Source organism: Coccinella septempunctata, chromosome 9, assembly GCF_907165205.1.
Source record: "Coccinella septempunctata chromosome 9, icCocSept1.1, whole genome shotgun sequence".
NCBI classification, from domain to species: Eukaryota; Metazoa; Arthropoda; class Insecta; order Coleoptera; family Coccinellidae; genus Coccinella; species Coccinella septempunctata.
The window spans coordinates 14,121,495-14,139,456 of NC_058197.1; the positions used below are offsets into that span (position 1 = coordinate 14,121,495).

Genomic DNA, 17,962 nt, shown 5'->3' on the forward strand with positions numbered 1-17,962 from the left:
CTTGAAATGTTCAAATTTCAAGAGAATCTGAAAAGTTCAATTATTCAGAGAATTTGTAAGGTTCAATCTTTCAGGGAAATTCAAGAGTTCAAATCTCCACAGGATTTGAAAGGTCCCATTTGTCTGAGAATAGAAACACTTCAATTTCTTAAAAGACTTGAAAGGTTCAAATTTCAAGAGAATCTGAAAAGTTCAATTCTTCAGAAAATTTGAAAGGTTCAATTCATCAGAGAATTTGAAAGGTTCAAATACTCAGACAACTTGAACGGTTCAAATTTCAAGAGAATATGAAAGGTTCAATTATTCAGAGAATTTGAAAGGTTCAATCTTTCAGGGAAATTGAAGAGTTCAAATCTCCACAGGATTTGAAAGATCCCATTTGTGTGAGAATAGGAACTGTTCGATTTTTCAGAGGATTTGAAATTGATTCTCCAGAGAGAAATTGAAATGTCTTGTTTTTGCAACTTCAGGATTTACGATTTCTCCAGAATATTTCGAAAATAATATGCTGTATATCACAGTTGAAGCTATGTTTAGAGAATTTAGTTCAAGCGTTCTCTAGTTATAAATACAAATATATCCGCAGACTGAAGAGAACTTTCCTCGAGTCTAAAAAGCATCTTAAAATCATTTTATCAAAAATAAACACCTCCAAATGAAAAAAACTGCAACAAATTTTCAGGTTCAATTTAGAAGGTTCAGTGCTTCAGAGAATTTGAAACATTCAATAATTCAGAGAATTTGAAAGGCTCAATTTTCCATGGAATTTGAAAGGTTCAAATTTCTAGGGGGTTTGAAAGGATTTTGAGATAATTTGAAATGTTCAAATCCAGAGAGTCCGAAAGGTTCAATTTTTCCTAAAATTCGAAACGTTTGAATTTTCAGAGGATTTGAAAGGGTTTTGAGATTTGAAAGGTTCAATTTCTGGGCATTTGAAAGGTTCCAATAGCCAGAGAATTTGAAAGGATCAACTTTACAGAGAATTTGACAACTGCAATTCTTTAGATGATTCGGATGGTTGATTCTTTCATAGGATTTGTATGACTAAATTCTTCAGATAATTTGAAAGGAAAATATTTTCAGACGAAAGTTTCGTTTTCCATTGGAGAGGTTCAAAGTTCCTAAAGAATTTGAAAGGTTTCGAATTTCTAACAAACAACATAATCATATAGATTACCAATAGTAATTCTTAATTCTTCTGCACCAATTTTGTTATCATGTCACGTGACATCCTCTGTAGGACTGTGACTCCATACTAATGGAAGAGGACGCCAATGAAACGGTTCTTCAGCGTATACGATTACAATCGGTCTGTGCAATTTGACAGAAAATTTGCAAGAATATATTTATCTTCCCAGAGACCATTGGCAAATCAATCGTAAATATCACTTCAAAATTTCAACAATACCAAAATGGTTGTCAATTGAGTTAATGTTTGTTTCGACACGAAATTATAATTATTTACGCTTCATCAAGCAATCCGATGGATGTTGAGAAACGCGGTGTGAAGTTGCAAAAATATTCCTTCGATACGTGAGGAATTTTGAAACATTATTAGGTTTACTATTCCATATACGAAATAATCGTTTATGAAATATAGTGACGAAAATTTTATTGAATATGAAACTTTGTTTCTGACATCTTTGATTTTCATTAATATTCATTTTCTTCTCGTTTCAGGCACTGAAGTGTGTACCCAAAACCCAGAACAATGCCATAACTCATCGATAATCGATAAGATAAACCAGTGCCATAAAAATATGCCCCAAGACTAACATGGCCTTGAAACTACGGAAAGACATAAAAAAATCCCTGTACTATGTTTGGTTCCTTGGTGCGAAGGAGTCCAAAGGACTACGGGGTTCCGAATATATTATACCTGTGATAAAACACTTGGAGCAGAGGGAGAAGGAGGTAGAACCCTTTAAGGTCACCCTCCAAGTATCCCATAAAGGGTTGAAGATCATACAGAACATAGTGGCTCAAGGAAAGAGTAAACCCAAGAATGAAACGATCAAGCACTTCATTCCACACAATACGATCACTTGTGTTTATCAGCATGAAGATATAATTGCTTGTATTCTTCTTCTCTTCAATCCTGTCACCAAATGCCCATTGCACATACATGCCTACAGGTGAGCTCATGAATTTTATTCATAACACTGATTATCTTATGAATATTCACAACATATAACAGAATCTACTAAATCCTAGCCACATTGGTGTGGAACCTTGATCCATATCATTTTACTGATAGCTTTTTTAATTCTTATTCAATGTTTTGATATCTTGGTGATGGTGATGGGTTGTCCTGTGAATGGTAGATGTATGGTATGAATATCTGCAAAGATTCTGGTAGATTACTAACCTCAGTTGGAACTGAGTCTCTTCATCGAAATTTCGCTGAATTTCCCAAAATTCAAGGGGTTATAGCTCCGCTACCTTGAATTGAACATTCAACTTTTGGAAAAATGATTCTTTTTGATGAGTGCTACCTCCTGTCGAAAGAAGACTCGTCTTTGAAAGCACCCTATAGGTATATTTTCAATGCAAAAAAGTGTTTTATGCTATTGCCACTTTCACTTTTACATCCCATATTTTCCGCTGTGACAACCAAAGTCATACATGCTGGAGATATACGACTTGGGTCTCAAAAGGTTACAGGTCAGATACCAACTTGAAATACCTGATCTTTACATAGTTAACAAACGAATTTTGTCATGGGTTAAAAGTAGCATCTTCAAAATAGAATGCAAAGCAGGATGTTTTCTTAAGTTCCCTCATCATTCGAAGGTGATCTCATACTTTGATCATCGAGAGTATGACAGGAGGTTAAATACCAGAATTTAACAGGAGAAGAAGTTGATTTCCTTGATTTTGCTCAGTCATAATGCATAATCAAATAATCACAATTTTCCCAAAGTATTCGAATGCATGTTACTTATCGTTTTCGAGTTAAGTCACGAACCTTAATTTTGAGGTGCTTCAAAATATTTTATGACTCAACTCAGGTACTCTCTTCGTGGATTATTTTTGTAAACCATCAGAGGTAAAGGGACAATTCCCCTTTCCACAAATATTCGAAAGTTTATTTCTTCCTTTGTCCTTTGTTCTTCACCAAGAAAACCAAGAAAAAATATTCTTTCAGATGTGATAGTGTGGAGACCGCTGGTTTGCTCAGGCAGCAACTGCAGGTCCTCATAGAGAGCCCAGAAAATCAGAAGAAATTCGCAGAGATCGAGAGCAGGTTGAATCTAACCAACAAAGAAGTTAAAAAATTGGAATCTTCGTTGGGTAGTGACACTGGAACCAGTACCAGAGAAAGTGAATCCAGTGAAGAAAGGTAAGGACCATTCACCATTGAACCATCACAATTACTCCATTTTATCATCTTCTAGATACCACGTGGACAACAACCGAATAGCCACCCTGTATGATTCAGTTGCTGCTGAACTCAGGGCTAAACTCAACAAAAAAAACGAACCCATCCTGCTTCCCCCAAGGGATTACGACACTGTCCATAGGCAAAAAGGCAATCTTACAGGCATTGAGTTGAGGAGATGCCTCAATGCCAGCATTGTCGGGCAAAATGTCAAGGCTAAACGGATAGAGAGTAGTGGGGGTAGTTCAGGCATTGGTTCAGATCATCCACCAAGTCCAGATAGTCCGAACATCCCTGATTCCAGGTTTAATACTCTGGATAACCACAGCACAAGCGGTGAGTAGATATTGACAACATATAGTTGTTTGAATATGAAGTATTTTTGTGATTTTATTATCTAGGAGTGTAATAGCTTTTTACAAATCAAATCTGTTGTTCTTTCACCAGGAGTTGAATAATACCACAAGAAAATCAGTTGTGAGTTAAGAAAACAGGCTCGAATGGGTGATATAGCTAGACAGGTTTAGTTCAAGAACCTTGAATGATGAAAGATTTCACTCAGGTCTAACTTAAAACGGAAATGCCTTAGACTGTCTCAGACGTATATGCACTCTCTTCCATAATCCAGATTTTGAAACGATGATTAAGGTAGTAGAAAGAAAGTACATGAAGATAAATTATTGGAAAGTATATGGATTCACCGACGTAACAATTTGTAAACGAATATGGAAGAGATTAGCTTAGACGTATGTATGTTGGTGGAAGATGCAATTAATTTTGCAATAACGTTTCGTAATGTCCAAGAAGATGTTAATCATTCCCTCGATTACCGAATAAGGATTTCGATGTTGTACCCTGCGTCATGTTTATTGAACTAGGAATTGAAATTACTCAAGAAGATTCGCGATTTACAGAGATGTAACCAAAGTAGGCAAATGGAGATATCGACTGTATTCATTTTCTTCCACTCCCATGAAATTGGTTTTTGAACACCAGTGGTTTCAGTTGGTTTTTGCAAAGTGGTGCAAAGAGCTCTTCTATTGAACCTATCAAGTAGGCACAAAGATTTGAATGGATAATTTGAGTATTCATAGTAATATTCAAAGTATTAAGTAAGGTGCCTGCCTGAAATGATAACACCAAGCAAGGCTGCTCCAGAGAAATGAACAATATAAATATTCTAGCAGGTGGAGTCTGCAAGCTTAAAAACGTTCCTTCTGTTGCAAACACCTTCGTAGTGCACTAACTCTTTTCGGTATGGTGTCAATTAGGTTATCAATGAATGTTTGAGGAATGTTTGTCCCTCAAAGCATTGGTGAGGTGTTACAATGTCTGCGGTGGGTCGGGAAGGCGGTGTAATTTCTCTGACATTGCAGATCAGACATGTTCAAGTTCTGGTATGGGGTGGACGAGTACTATTGTCGATCAACATGAAACTGTCGACAATGGCTGCTACAAAGGTTAACACTTAACCAAGAGAAATTTTTGAAAAAGTCTTTGCTAATCAAGAAAAAAACAACTCTCGTATTTTCCATAGGAATCCATTCACACCCTGTAAACGATCAAAACACAGAAGAATCCTTCATCTATTTCATTACTGTATCGAATTGAGCAGTAAACATTCAACAATTTTCTTGGAATGCACGCTATTTCAAGGCAAAAATTGAACGACAACCGTGAAATCCTCACAGGAAAACCGTTAATCTCTAATATTCTCGGTATTTGAAGAACAGTTCTCCTCTCATCTCCATATAAAATCATGACATACTTCATTGAAAAAGACCGGAGAGAACTTTTCACTTGCATTCCACAATAAACAACTCTATCGACCTTCGAATTCAAATATGAGCGAGAGTCTTTATTCAGGAGGAAATTGACCTCGTTTTTCGTTCACTTCATAACCTGAGGGTTCTGCGATGAAGAACAACTTTCTTCTGTTGAAGAAGTCGAAGAGGAAAAGTCTGTTTGTACCAGATAAATACCGGGTGTATGATTAATAGCATGCACATCGAGACATAACTTCGATAATGATAATCTGATAATTATTCATGCAGAAAATCGAAGTTTCAGATTGATCCTTTTTGAAATTCTTCGATATTAACATGTGAAACTCTCAAGACATGAGTGAACAAATCTGGATATATGGAAATTCTAGAATGAAAATCCATCTCGTTCCACCTTTTTTGAGCCTATCGACTATGCCAAGTGGAATATTCATTTTGGTTTTACATTTTCCTTCATACAATGCGCAAAAAAATTAACGCACATTCTGGAAATCTCAATTTTAATGAAAGTTAACTCTACATTGACTTTATAACTTATTTTTTATGTTCTCTCGGGAAGGTTTTGAATGAAACAAGACACATTGAATGGAAGAAAAATTCAGGATTTCACAGAATCTTATGTGAAAGAAGAGAAATGAACAATTTTCAAAATACTGAAATGCTGATAAATGATTTAATACTTGGTATTTCCACCCCTTGCGTTAAAAACAGCTGGGCAACGACGGTTCATACTCAAAATGAGTGATCTTAAAATGTTCTGATCTAATCCTTCCCAGATTTCTCCGAGTTGGATTCCTAAGTCATTAAGAGTAGCTGGATGATTTTCTGAACTTCTCAGCCTTCTATTGAGGTTGTCCCAAACCTGCTCAATCGGATTGAGATCTGGACTTCTTGCTGGCCATTCCATTCGAGAGACTTCAACCTCTTCAAGGTACTCCTGAACGATGGGCGCACGATGGGGTCTGGCATTATCGTCCATAAAAATGAAATCTTCACCAATGTATGGGGCAAATGGCACTACATGCTCTTCCAGAATGTTCCTTATATACTTATCAGCATTCATAGCTCTATTATCAACGACCACTAGGTCTGTGCGAGCAGTCAAAGATATTCCACCCCATACCATAATAGATCGTCGATCACAATGGTAGAGGCAGAATCTAGACTCATCTGTGAATAGAACTCTTTCCCAATCGGCCTCTTCCCAATGGATATGCTCTCTCGCAAAATCCAAACGCGCCCTTCGATGGGCTGGGGTAAGAGCTGGACCGCGACACGAGGCCTTAAATCATATTCTGTGAGGCGATTTCTTATTGTCTGAGTGCTAATTTGCACCTCATGAGTTTGCTCAAGCTGAATTTGAAGGATGCGAGTGGTTGCAAACCGTTGTCTCAAGGAAGAAACTCTCAAGTAACGTTCTTGAATGGCAGTTGTTACCCGTGGTCTACCCTGCCCTGGTCTTCGGGCATTCATACCTGTCTCCCTGAATCGCTGCAACATTCTGGACACACTTATATGGGAAACTCCAAACCTTTCTGCAATTCTTGTGTATGTCCACCCTTCTTCTCGCAAAACTACCGCTTGGGCACATCCCTCTTGGGTCAAATTGCGTGTTTCGCGTTGCATAGCGATCGAGTATAGAAAATCAAACGAAAGAAAAACTATTGATCACTAGAATTGATCGAGAACAACTGATTTTAGAATGGAGCCAATACATTCAAAATCTGATTATATCATCTTTTTTAATTCCTGCTGGGAAAAAACATCTGTATTGAAGAAAACCGTTTAAAGTGGATAACATATGCATGCATAATCCTGATGAAAATAATTATCATTGAGGACACCTTCAGCTGTAGAAAAAATTCGAGATTTCCATAATGTGCGTCAATTTTTTTCGCAGTGTATATCTATTATATCATGTATTATATAAAAATACGTGAATGATTCACTTAAATTTTTTGAGATTTCCAAATGAATTTGATCTCATTTGGCAATTATCTGAGGACATGAACACCTAAAACTCTTCACCTGCCTCTACATAATTCAACAAACAAGTCCTATTCAGATTTTGAGCTTGAACTTCCTGTGAAAGTAGCTTCTCATATATCATAGAGTACAAAATCAATCAACCTTCAATAATGAGACGTGTCCTGCCAAAGATTTCGTCCATTTCCTCACGATCGTACAAATGGTGATGCAACAATCGTATTCTAAAAGCAAAAGTGGTCCACATTAACGGGTGTGGCGAACACGATGCTAAATATTCGACCGACGATCTCTATATCGTACAAGAGAAATCTATTAGGAACTTGTTTCACGATAGTCGAGAATGTTGATGAATGTTCGAATTAAAATAGCTCGCTCGAAATTGTGCGTATGTGGTTCATTCATTCGAAATGACAGATTGATATGGTGCTACTGCTAACAGGTGTCTAAGGAGCCAAATGCTTCCCTTTCTATCAAGGACAAATATCAGAAAATGTGTCGTCAATAATATCCATTGCTATGCTTCCTTTCTGATTTCTATCAATCCGGTGAATGAAGCAAACAGAGTGGTTGAAATTTCTTGAGTAATATTCTCCTCCCAGATAGCTCGAAGCAGAATATGTCCCAATAATTTACAGGATTTCACAGCCAGATCTCACACACACACAATAAAAATTCAGACCCTGGCTTGGCGAACAATGAACTGTTTACTTGTGACAGATCACGTTCGCATTTTATATTACCAACATAAATTCAAATTGACAGGATTCGTTGCAACTATCAGGCATCGTTTTGAATGGTCCCATTTACAAATCGTAAACTTTCTTTGAATCTCAAACAATACGATCGTAAAAGTTTGATGTCGATACATAAATAAATTATAGTTGTCTGGGTCATGGTGAAGAGGCCTCTTGATTAGTTTAGGCTCAAATGAGGAGATTCTTGGACCAGAAGAGATATGCTTGATTAACCATTCCCTGAAGAGCGTAGACACCCTGTGTATTCAAATAGTGCTTAACGAATTAGCGTGTTCAGTTTTCCTACAAATCCACCATAATTATACATGAAAACCAGGAAGAGCAAACTTGTCGGACGAATCTCAAGATGTATCTAACGCCGGCGGTCAGAATAGCACAAGAATTAATTGCTCAAATGATCCACTCCATCGGCCTATTCATTTCCGTTCCCTATGACGGATGGAAATGAGGAAACGCAGGTTTGATGGAGACTACCCACGAGATGGCACGATAAAGACTGGTCCAGTTATGCTAGTTAGACCCAGAAGTCGTTTGTCATTCGTTGACTCGAGGAGCAGTCGACTTACTCCTCCAATTTTAACTGTAGACTAATTAGTGCAATTGAGATGGGTAGTCTTAACGAGATGGAAATGAAACAATGGAATTATGGAAGCTGTTGAGCGTGTCGCAGCTTGCGTGATACCTGCTTGGTTCGCTATTTTCGAACGTATATCTTTTACTCCAACTATACGTCGAGATTGGGTATTTATTGTTTGAATTCTGCGAAAAAGTGGGATAAATATTGGCCAGGAGTTTGATCTCCTGCTATCAGACTATGGCGATAAATCCAAAACACATAATTAGATGCGAAAACAAAAGCTCTGTTTCCTGTTCCCTAAAACGACCTTGTTATTCTTCTTCTAAGTTTGTTAGTTTGTTGATCTCTGACAACTTTTCGAGAAGCTTTTGAACTCACAGTTGTGGATATTGGAGTTGTAAAGAATCTGGACTTATAAGGGGCTTCCTTTTATTATCTTGAGAGCCCAGAGCAACAACCCTTACAAAGTTTATCACGGAACTTCAATATGCAGACGACTGCGGACTTATCGCTACCAGCTCAGAGGATCTACAGATAATTTTGGACACCTATAAACCCATATACGAAGCTTTAAGCCTTGGACTCCATATTGACAAAACCAAAATCCTGGTAAGTTTGCCAGAAAGCCTTCAAACAGATATCAGCCTGGAGGATGAAACTCTAGAACAGGTCAAGCAGTTCGAATACTTGGGAAGCTTCATAAATACTAGGGCTAACCTAGACACGGAAATACACAACCGTATCAATTCGGCATCACGGGCATTCTGGAAGCTGAAGGACAGGGTGTTTCAAAATCACGATCTCAATCTGAAGACCAAGATAGCTGTTTACAAAGCAGTGGCTATCCCAACGCTTCTTTATGGAAGTGAAAGCTGGACGCCCTACAGGCGACATATTAAACAGCTTGAACAAAAGCACCTAAGACAAATGATGCAAATCAGATGGTTCCACAAAGTTTCAAATGCAAAAGTCTTGCAGCGCGCGAGTTGTATAACAATTGAGACTGAAGTAGCGAAGGCCCGACTCAGATGGATCGGCCAAATTCTGAGTATGCAAGACACAAGACTCCCCAAAATATGACGAATTCACAGAGGGAGCTCGGAAACCAGGAGGCCAGTATAAGCGGTTTAAGGATATACTGCATCAATACCTGAAATCAGTTAATGCCAATCATAACTGGCAACAACTAGAGTTAGACAGATTACCGTGGAGGTCTTTGGTCCACAGTTATAATGGAGATTCGAGAAGAATACAGCGGCTGCAAGATCTGGTTGGTGACTATCCATTCCCGGAGTGTGGAAGGTTCTGTGGGTCACGGTTGGGTCTCTTCAGTCACAGGAGGGCACACAGTCGCAAGTAGCCCTAAGAAATTGTGAGTTTGATAGCACCGATAGTTTTGTTTTTGAGTCTTTGTAGATTGAATCTCGGTAAAGAGATATAGCAAAGAATGGATGAATGAATGAGTGCCTACACGTGCCTCCTAAACAGACGCATTGTCTCTGCTTCCAGACTCTAAGAGAAACTTTCCGCGCAACATAGGAATGTGCATTTTATGAACCCACAATAACAAAAAAGTGAACGGCAATGAACTCGGTATTACCATACAGGCAAATTACCAGTAATTACAAACATTAGCTGTCCAAGCTCACGCTGTTTTACTCTATTTACATTTTCTCTTATGTGCGGGCAGAGGGAAACAATTTTTTTTCCAGAAGTTTCGACCTCAAAAAGAGAATTGAGTTATTACTGATTGTTTCCTCGGGCAATATTGCCGCTTATGCATTAATGGCAGGCAGTTCATTTCCGACTTTCAGCGTATGTAATGTAATCGACAATCGTTCGTTTTTTAGTGGCTACCTCTGAATTTCACTTTCGTTCGTTGGCTTGTGCGTATAACTATAAGTGATACGAGTGGGTAATATTTTCTTTGCACTTGAACGCGTACATTTCCGCGGTTATAATGATAAAGTTGTGTTTCCAATCATAATTATCGGATAAAATTCCGATTTTACGCTTTGTTTGAGGTTGATTTTGTTCGGTCGTGTGGCTCAGGACGGAAGTTGGTTATATTGAATATTACTGTTCATTTATCAACCTCCCATTGAAGTCTCATCGAAGCTGTATAACCCAGCGATGAAGAATATTTTTTATTAATCATTTCGATGAAGAAATTCTTCTTCAGTTTTCTGAGGTGACATGTGCCAAGAGCATGAACCTTTTCTTCAGTGTATAAGGTATCCTTAATAGCTTTATTTTGGCTGTTTGTGGACCTTCTAGACTAGATAGTGAATAATCCTGATAAGCTCGATTTTCGTGAAAAGTCCATTAGTGAAAACCGCTTCACGGTATCTTCATTTGTCTTGAAGATACAACCACCAGTTTAAACGAAGGTAAATTGAATCCTTTCAAGGGTAAGGACTTTTTTTTCCGCATACTTAAAGGAAGGCTTCCATTCACAAGCCCTGACTGCCTGAGACCTCTCCTTGTGTCTTGTGCCCCATAGGAAAAATTACTTATCGAGCCATCTGAAGAAAAGCTTTCGACAAATGTATGATAGATTTAAAAGGCCAGCTCAAAAAAGCTCAGTGGGCTCTCCTGTGATTTCACCGCTCAAAGCATTCTTTGCTTTGGCTAGCAATGGGGAGACTTCTGAGATCAGGTGATCTGGAGTTTCATCCTACTTTCTACGAAATTTGCATCGTCAGTTTCTGCCAGACGCATTCTCCTTAGGTCTTTCCTGAAGGAGACAATGCCCTGTAAGAAATCCAGTAAGGAGGTGTAGCATATCCTTGCTTTGATCCAGATGCATCTTAGATCTTGCAGTGTTCAAGTTCCCAAGCAACTTTTTGGAATCTCCTCTAGAGTAACACTATTTCGGTTGAGTTCAGCCTTCTCCATAGAAGTCCACCAAACATAGATTCATATGTTAGGATTATACTCCCAATACAATGTCATTGGTCATTGCCAAGAACTCTCTGAGTGGACCAAAAGATCCTTGAATATTCTACAGTGGTTTGAGGTCCAATATTACACCAAGACTTGGTCAAATAGAGTAAGACCAGCTCAAGATAAATTCGAAGACTTGATGTTACAGCTAACCTTCTCCTAGCAAAGAGAATCTCCCTTTTTCTAGGGTTGTAAGCTCCATCATTCCCATTTCCCAGATCAACAATGATACTGGTGACCTTGCTTCTAACAAGCAGGACAAGTTCGGTTCTGAACATATTTATATGTATTATGACGAAATTCTTCCGTACAGAAATGAAAGAAGTGGTATAATGCAACCAAACAATCGTTCTTCTATACGGTGAAAGTTCATACTAATTTTCGCCCACAACAATGCACAAAGACCGACTTCTTAATCGCATTATAATCTTACGATACCTTCATTCCGAACGATGATATTCCACATACGCACCTTCCTCTTCCTTTATCATTAATCTCCAACAATTGCCGTTCTTTCAGGAGAAAATACGAAACCACAACTAACGTCGAGCTTGTAACGGTGAGGGCAACCTTTGGAAAAATTCGCATTTAGTCACAGTTGAGTCTTTTGTTGTGCAACTAATTGCTAGATTAACATTGTTACCTGTTTCGTGGATGGTCTATCATGGTAGATTATGACACGATGTCTTTTACGACCGAGCTACGTGGGCGTTAGAATTCATGCCCATTGCTGATGATGGAAATGGAAAAAGTGAGAAATTATGACATTAAAGACTTTGGCGACGATTCAGGGACATTTAGTTCATTCATTCTATAAGAGCGTCGGTTGGCCTTGCAAATTTGACATTTTGCACACTGTGTAGGACGAAAACATGGGGTTAAAAAGATTGTCCAAACATTTCTGGTGTGATTAATTGGTAAATGGGCAGAAGCTAAGGGTAGATAGACACAGAGGTGACACAGTGGCTTACGTCCTTGCGTCTTGCAGGTTCTACAAATAGAATATCTGAAATAAATATAAATCAATCGACCAATGAAATTATCCAAAACTTTACAATACTACCAGCAAAATCATGAAACAGTCTGAGGTACGACCTAAATCAGACCCAAGAACTAACAATGGTTTAATGGTGAATTATTCAACGGTGTGAATTACAAACAACGAAATTACAAGGTATGTGAAAACTGCCTGAACATTCTCAATTATGCTATCTTCAACATCTCGTTCAAACTTTGCTTGATACCGTAACCCATTCTTTTCAGCGACGCATTGTAATGAAACCGTAGTAGTTTGGTATGACCAAACTGCAACAGAAACCATAAGAACCTGTTAGTTCACCTCGTTGTGTGTCAACTGGATTTTGTACTCTTTTATTACAATCGAATTTTGTGGGAATGAAAAGATTGTTATTCGTTATTAACACGATTAGCCTGTCCGTAGTTACCCGGTGACCTTTATAATTTCCGTTGTGGAGAACGAGCACGCGTTTTCGCTGTTCTATTGGCATAATTTTCAGGAGATTTACGCTGACACAATTGTAATAAGGTACATCGAGTTTGTGATTTGAAAGTTAGACATTTGGACGCAGTTCTGATATCGATGATCCACTTTCAATTGAAGCTGGTAAATTCAAAAAGAACCTATTGCATTTTCAGAGGTACTTCTCTGTCCTAAGTTGCAGATAAGGCAGGGCGTTAACAGCAACAAACTACAGATGCAAAAAATCTATGAAAGACCCACATTTTGACAAGGAATCACACCTTAAATTTTTTCGCAACTAGTTATTTACACCCTGTACAGAATGAGTCTTTGACTCGTACACATTTTCAACAGTAGATTTCCTATTCGGCCCTGATAAAAAATACAGCCATTTTAAGTTTTCATAATGAGCTACTCCTGAAAAAATAAAATATCCTTTAGAATAACTAGCTAAATCTGTGACACTACACATCTGTGGATCTTTTAAACAGAGTTGCATTCAGCCAAAGTACCCAATTTTACAAATTTCACAGATACTTTTTGATTTTGAACATCAAATTACTCGAAAACGACTTATTTTACGAGAAAATATGAAGAATACTTTTATTTTACAAAGCGTTCAAATATTCATTAGATAGCGTCAAACTTAGTTTCAAGAGTTGGGTTCTTTGAATTTTTGGTATTTTTATGGTAAGTAATGGTCATAATGAGAAAACTGGAAGACGTGGGTGATATCTTGTGTTCGAAAAAGATTCATCAAATAAATGAAAAACTATATTCCGAAATTCATTTCATTCGATAAAACCGTTCGTGAGATCAAACTGAAAATAAATTTTTTTATGGTTTTTCAACAGCCTGTATCTTTTAAACCAAGCCAATTCTGAAAAAATGGTATAGGAAAAAAGTGTTTCTTTTGACCTCAAGAATCTACTGTTAATATATTTGTACGAGTCAAAGCTCATCCTGTATATCGGCGCCTCATATAAATCTATACAGATGACCAACCTGTTGTAACAATCAATAATGTCGCTTGATATATCGCTGTGGCTCCATCGGGCCAAAATGATCGGTCCCATGGCCTGCCTCATCCCACTTGTCCGCTTCCGCATTCTGGGGCACCCTACAGCCCAGAGCTATCACCTGTTGACTTATTTGCACGTCTTGGACCAGCCCGTTAAGCGCAAACAGAGCGGAGGCTCATGCAAATTGACGGCATGAGGCGGGCGATAAATCTTTTTCGCGGTTGGCCGTGGATCCAATTAATTGAGGTGCAAGTGTTCATACTTTGATTTGTTCTTATTCCAGTTCTGAAAGAGCAGGATATTGTTCTTGCTGGAGATTGTGGAGATTGAAGCACGTGCGGAAAAATAAACCAAGAAGGTGTTTGAGCATAACGCGCGAGTTTTACTGAAGAAAAAATTTCGAATTGTCAAGGTATAGAATATAGTATCAGTGCCGAATCGGGAAAATGGTGATAACCTTGATGCTCTTTCTGCAAGTTCATCGGCTTTGTCATTTCCTTCATCACCACAATGACCTGGTACCCATGGTAGAGTCACCTTTTTACCTCTGGCTAGTTGCTTTATGGTATTACAGTACTCCCATGTCAGCAGAGATCCCTGGCAGTGTGATTTCAGGGACCTCAACGTGGTTGTCCGTGGTGATATAGATATGCGCACCTTTGAGGTTCATTTTAAGACACTCCTGTGCGCATACGTAAACAGCCGGCGTCTCTGTCTGTGAAATAGAGGGTTAACTTCACAGAGTTTCAGTTAGGGACACTCAGTTTAGGTCAATATACGCCAATGCCGGTGCCTCTATCTGATTTTGATCCATCAGTAAACCATGTGGATGCCTTTTCGAAATCGAAGATGATTGGCATAATATCCGATAGTTTTGCCAAGAGATTATGCTTGGGGATAACAGTTTTTGTGTAGTACAGGGTGCTGAACAGTCGATGAAAAGGTTTATAATAAAATAGTGATAAAAGTTGGAGGACAACAGTTTCATTCGTTCAAATCAGTTGGAAATATAGTTTTTGTTCTCAAGCTTAGAAAGCTATATATAACATTCGACAGCTTATTGGCATATAGCGGGCAGCATGGCCCAGATTTCATCGGTTATGCACTGTTAGATTCGTGTGGACCATGTTTGATGACCTTATCTTCAATATAGCCCTAAAGGAGAAGTCGCAGATGCTCGAATCATGTAAATGCTCTGACAACCTCCTTTCTCCTCTCAATGAAACCCATCAGGTAAGCTAATGAAATTAGAGCTGTTGGGCTACAGCCCCATCCAGCTGAAACCAGATGTCACCTAGATCGTGTTCTTCATTAAATTTTCCTAATTAGGGCTGTGGGATGGTTCTCAACATCGAAACGTAATGCTGGGAAGGTACTGTGACGGTGACATTTTCCTCCATGTAAAAGTACGGGCCTATTACACCCATTTGGGACACAGCCCACCAAACTGTGACTTTAGGTGAGTGTAGGGGTCTTTCATGGATTTGAAGAGGATTTGCTGTAGCCCAGTACAGGAAATTGAGGTTTATTTTCGCGAAACGTACGAAAGGCTAAGCCCTGATACAACCTGGTCCAACTAAACTAAAACTACGGACCCTAAGGAACACAAAGGGCCCTTCTAAACTCGTCAATCGGCTCTGCTGTACCCTGCACATCTCATGTGGTCCGATCTGAATCGTTAAGAGTCTGTTGAAATATGGCAAACTGCCATCAATTGTCACCTACTGTTCCTCTGCCTCTTCGCATGAAACCCGCGCAACAACGACCACGACCACACAATTTCCTCGGTGCGGTCGGTTGGAGCCAGCAGTAATCAACCTAGCGTGACCCCCTTGCCCATTTGGTGACCTGGATGCGGCCACATCCATGCCGCATCTCCATTTTTGTCAGAAACGCCGCATGGATCCGCCGGCTGGACCGCCAGAACTCATCCCAGCGGGGTTCGCGCGATTTTAATTAAGACGACAATGAAGAATGGCTCGACTTGCGGAGGAAAGTTGGCGAAAGTGAAGTTGAATGGGCGGTTTGGGACGGAAGTTGATTTGTCGTTGCGTACGTAGGGTTCACACTAAAAGAATCGTTGAAATTGGCGAGAATGATGGAGTGGTATGGTTGGCCAACCTGTTTCTATGGTCTCGGGGTTCATTCATTCGTTTGTAAGATTTTTGATCCTTGTCTGGAGTATGATTTCATCCTTATACAGGATGAGTCTTTGAGTCGTAAAAATATTATAACAGTATATTCTTGAGGTCAAAAGAAACACTTTTTTCCTTTGCCGTTTTTTCCGAATCGGCTCGGTTTAAAAGATACAGGCTGTTGAAAAACCATAAAAGATTTATTTTCAGTCCTACCTCAGAAACGAATTTCGGAATATAGTTTCTCATTTATTCGCTGAATCTTCTTCCAACACAAGATATCACCCACGTCTTCCAGTTTCTTCATGGTGGCCATTCATCCATCCATCCATCGCTGTACGCTGAACGTTACCGGGAATAAATCTACAAAAAAAAGAAAAAAAAAATTTCTTAGGGCTAGTTGCGACTGTGTGCCCCCCAGTGACTGAAGAGACCCAATCGTGACCTGCAGATCCTTCCAAACTCAGGGCATGGATAGTCACCAACCAGATCTGGCCTCCGCTGTATCCTTCTCGATTCTCCATTGTAACTGTGTACCAAAGACCTCCACTGTGACCTGTCTAACGCTAGTTGTTCTCAGTTATGATTGGCATTAACTAATTTTAGGGATTGATGTAGTGTATCCTTAAACAGTTTAACTGGCCTCCTGATTTCCGGGCTCCCTCAGTGAATTCGCCATATGGAGCTATTTTGGGGAGTCTTGTGTCTTGCATCCTCAGAATGTGGCCGCTCCATCTGAGTCGGGCCCTCGATACTTGAGTCTCAATTGTTGTACAACTCGCCCGTTGCAAGACTTCTGCATTCGAAACTTTGTGGAACCATCTGATGTGCATTATCTGTCTTAGATGACATTGTTGGTGACCATTACGCACCATAAAACTACCAAAAATTTAAAGAACCTCTTGAAACTAAGTTGGACGCTATCTAATGAATATTTGAACGTTTTGTAGAATAACAGTATTCTTTATATTTTCTCGTATAATGCGCCATTTTCGGGTAATTTGATGTTCAAAAATTAAAAAGTATCTGAGATATTTAAAAAATTGAGTACTTTGGTTGAATACAACTCTGTTTAAAGATCCACAGATGTGTAGTCTCACAGATTTAGCTAGTCATTCTGGCAGAGCTCATTATTAAAACTTGAAAGGGCTATTTTTTTTCATCAGGGCCGAATAGAAAAAAATGGTATGGGAGAAAAATGTTTCTTTTGACCTCAAGAACCTACTGTTAAAATATTTGTACGTGTCAAAGATTCACCCTCTTTATGTGCTAACACAAAGTGGCATTACAATATTCCTGAACCGTATATGACTCAAGCTTCATCAAAAACTTATGTATTCCACTCTTAAAGGCCCTTGGATTATCGATTCTTCTAATTCTCAATGGCAACTATTTTGCTCCTTTTTTCTGTAATAGCTAATCTATGCACAGGATACGTATATTGATAATCTCTGATACTATAAGAGTGACATGGTTAAGTTAATACTGAAATATTCTCTCTATCTTGCAACATTAAACATTCCTCAATGGAAAGAGCAGATGTGGTTATCATATTGCTTTAATTAAAATAACCTCTACAAGATGTTCTGAAATCTGATTACTCTGATAGCTCTCTTCTGAGTGGGGAAAATGTTTCCTGCTGTCTTTGCACTGCCATAAAAACAAGACCTTATCCAACAAGAGATTCAAAATTTGAAAAGAAGAGACCACTTTGATTTAGATATTTCGACAATACCCCAATGCTGAAACATGCAGAAGTACAGAACTAAACTTTTTATTTAGCTTTTCTCTTTGACTTTCCCAGGATGACACATCATCCAAAATCAAACCTAAGAGCTTTGTCTCAGAGCTCAATCTAATCTAATTCATTTAGATTTACAACATTTGGAAGT

At 38.7% G+C, this 17,962-nt stretch overlaps 1 protein-coding gene across 1 annotated transcript in view; it reads left to right on the forward strand.

The window, feature by feature from the left end:
- LOC123320639 overlaps nucleotides 1-17,962 on the forward strand; it is a 52,126-nt gene that overhangs the window by 19,490 nt on the left and 14,674 nt on the right. Inside the window, exons 2-4 of the mRNA XM_044908013.1 lie at nucleotides 1,681-2,135; nucleotides 3,149-3,343; nucleotides 3,399-3,718. Of these exons, the coding sequence (XP_044763948.1) occupies nucleotides 1,777-2,135; nucleotides 3,149-3,343; nucleotides 3,399-3,718 (874 nt within the window). The 5' untranslated portion in view covers nucleotides 1,681-1,776. The remainder of the gene's footprint in view (nucleotides 1-1,680; nucleotides 2,136-3,148; nucleotides 3,344-3,398; nucleotides 3,719-17,962) is intronic.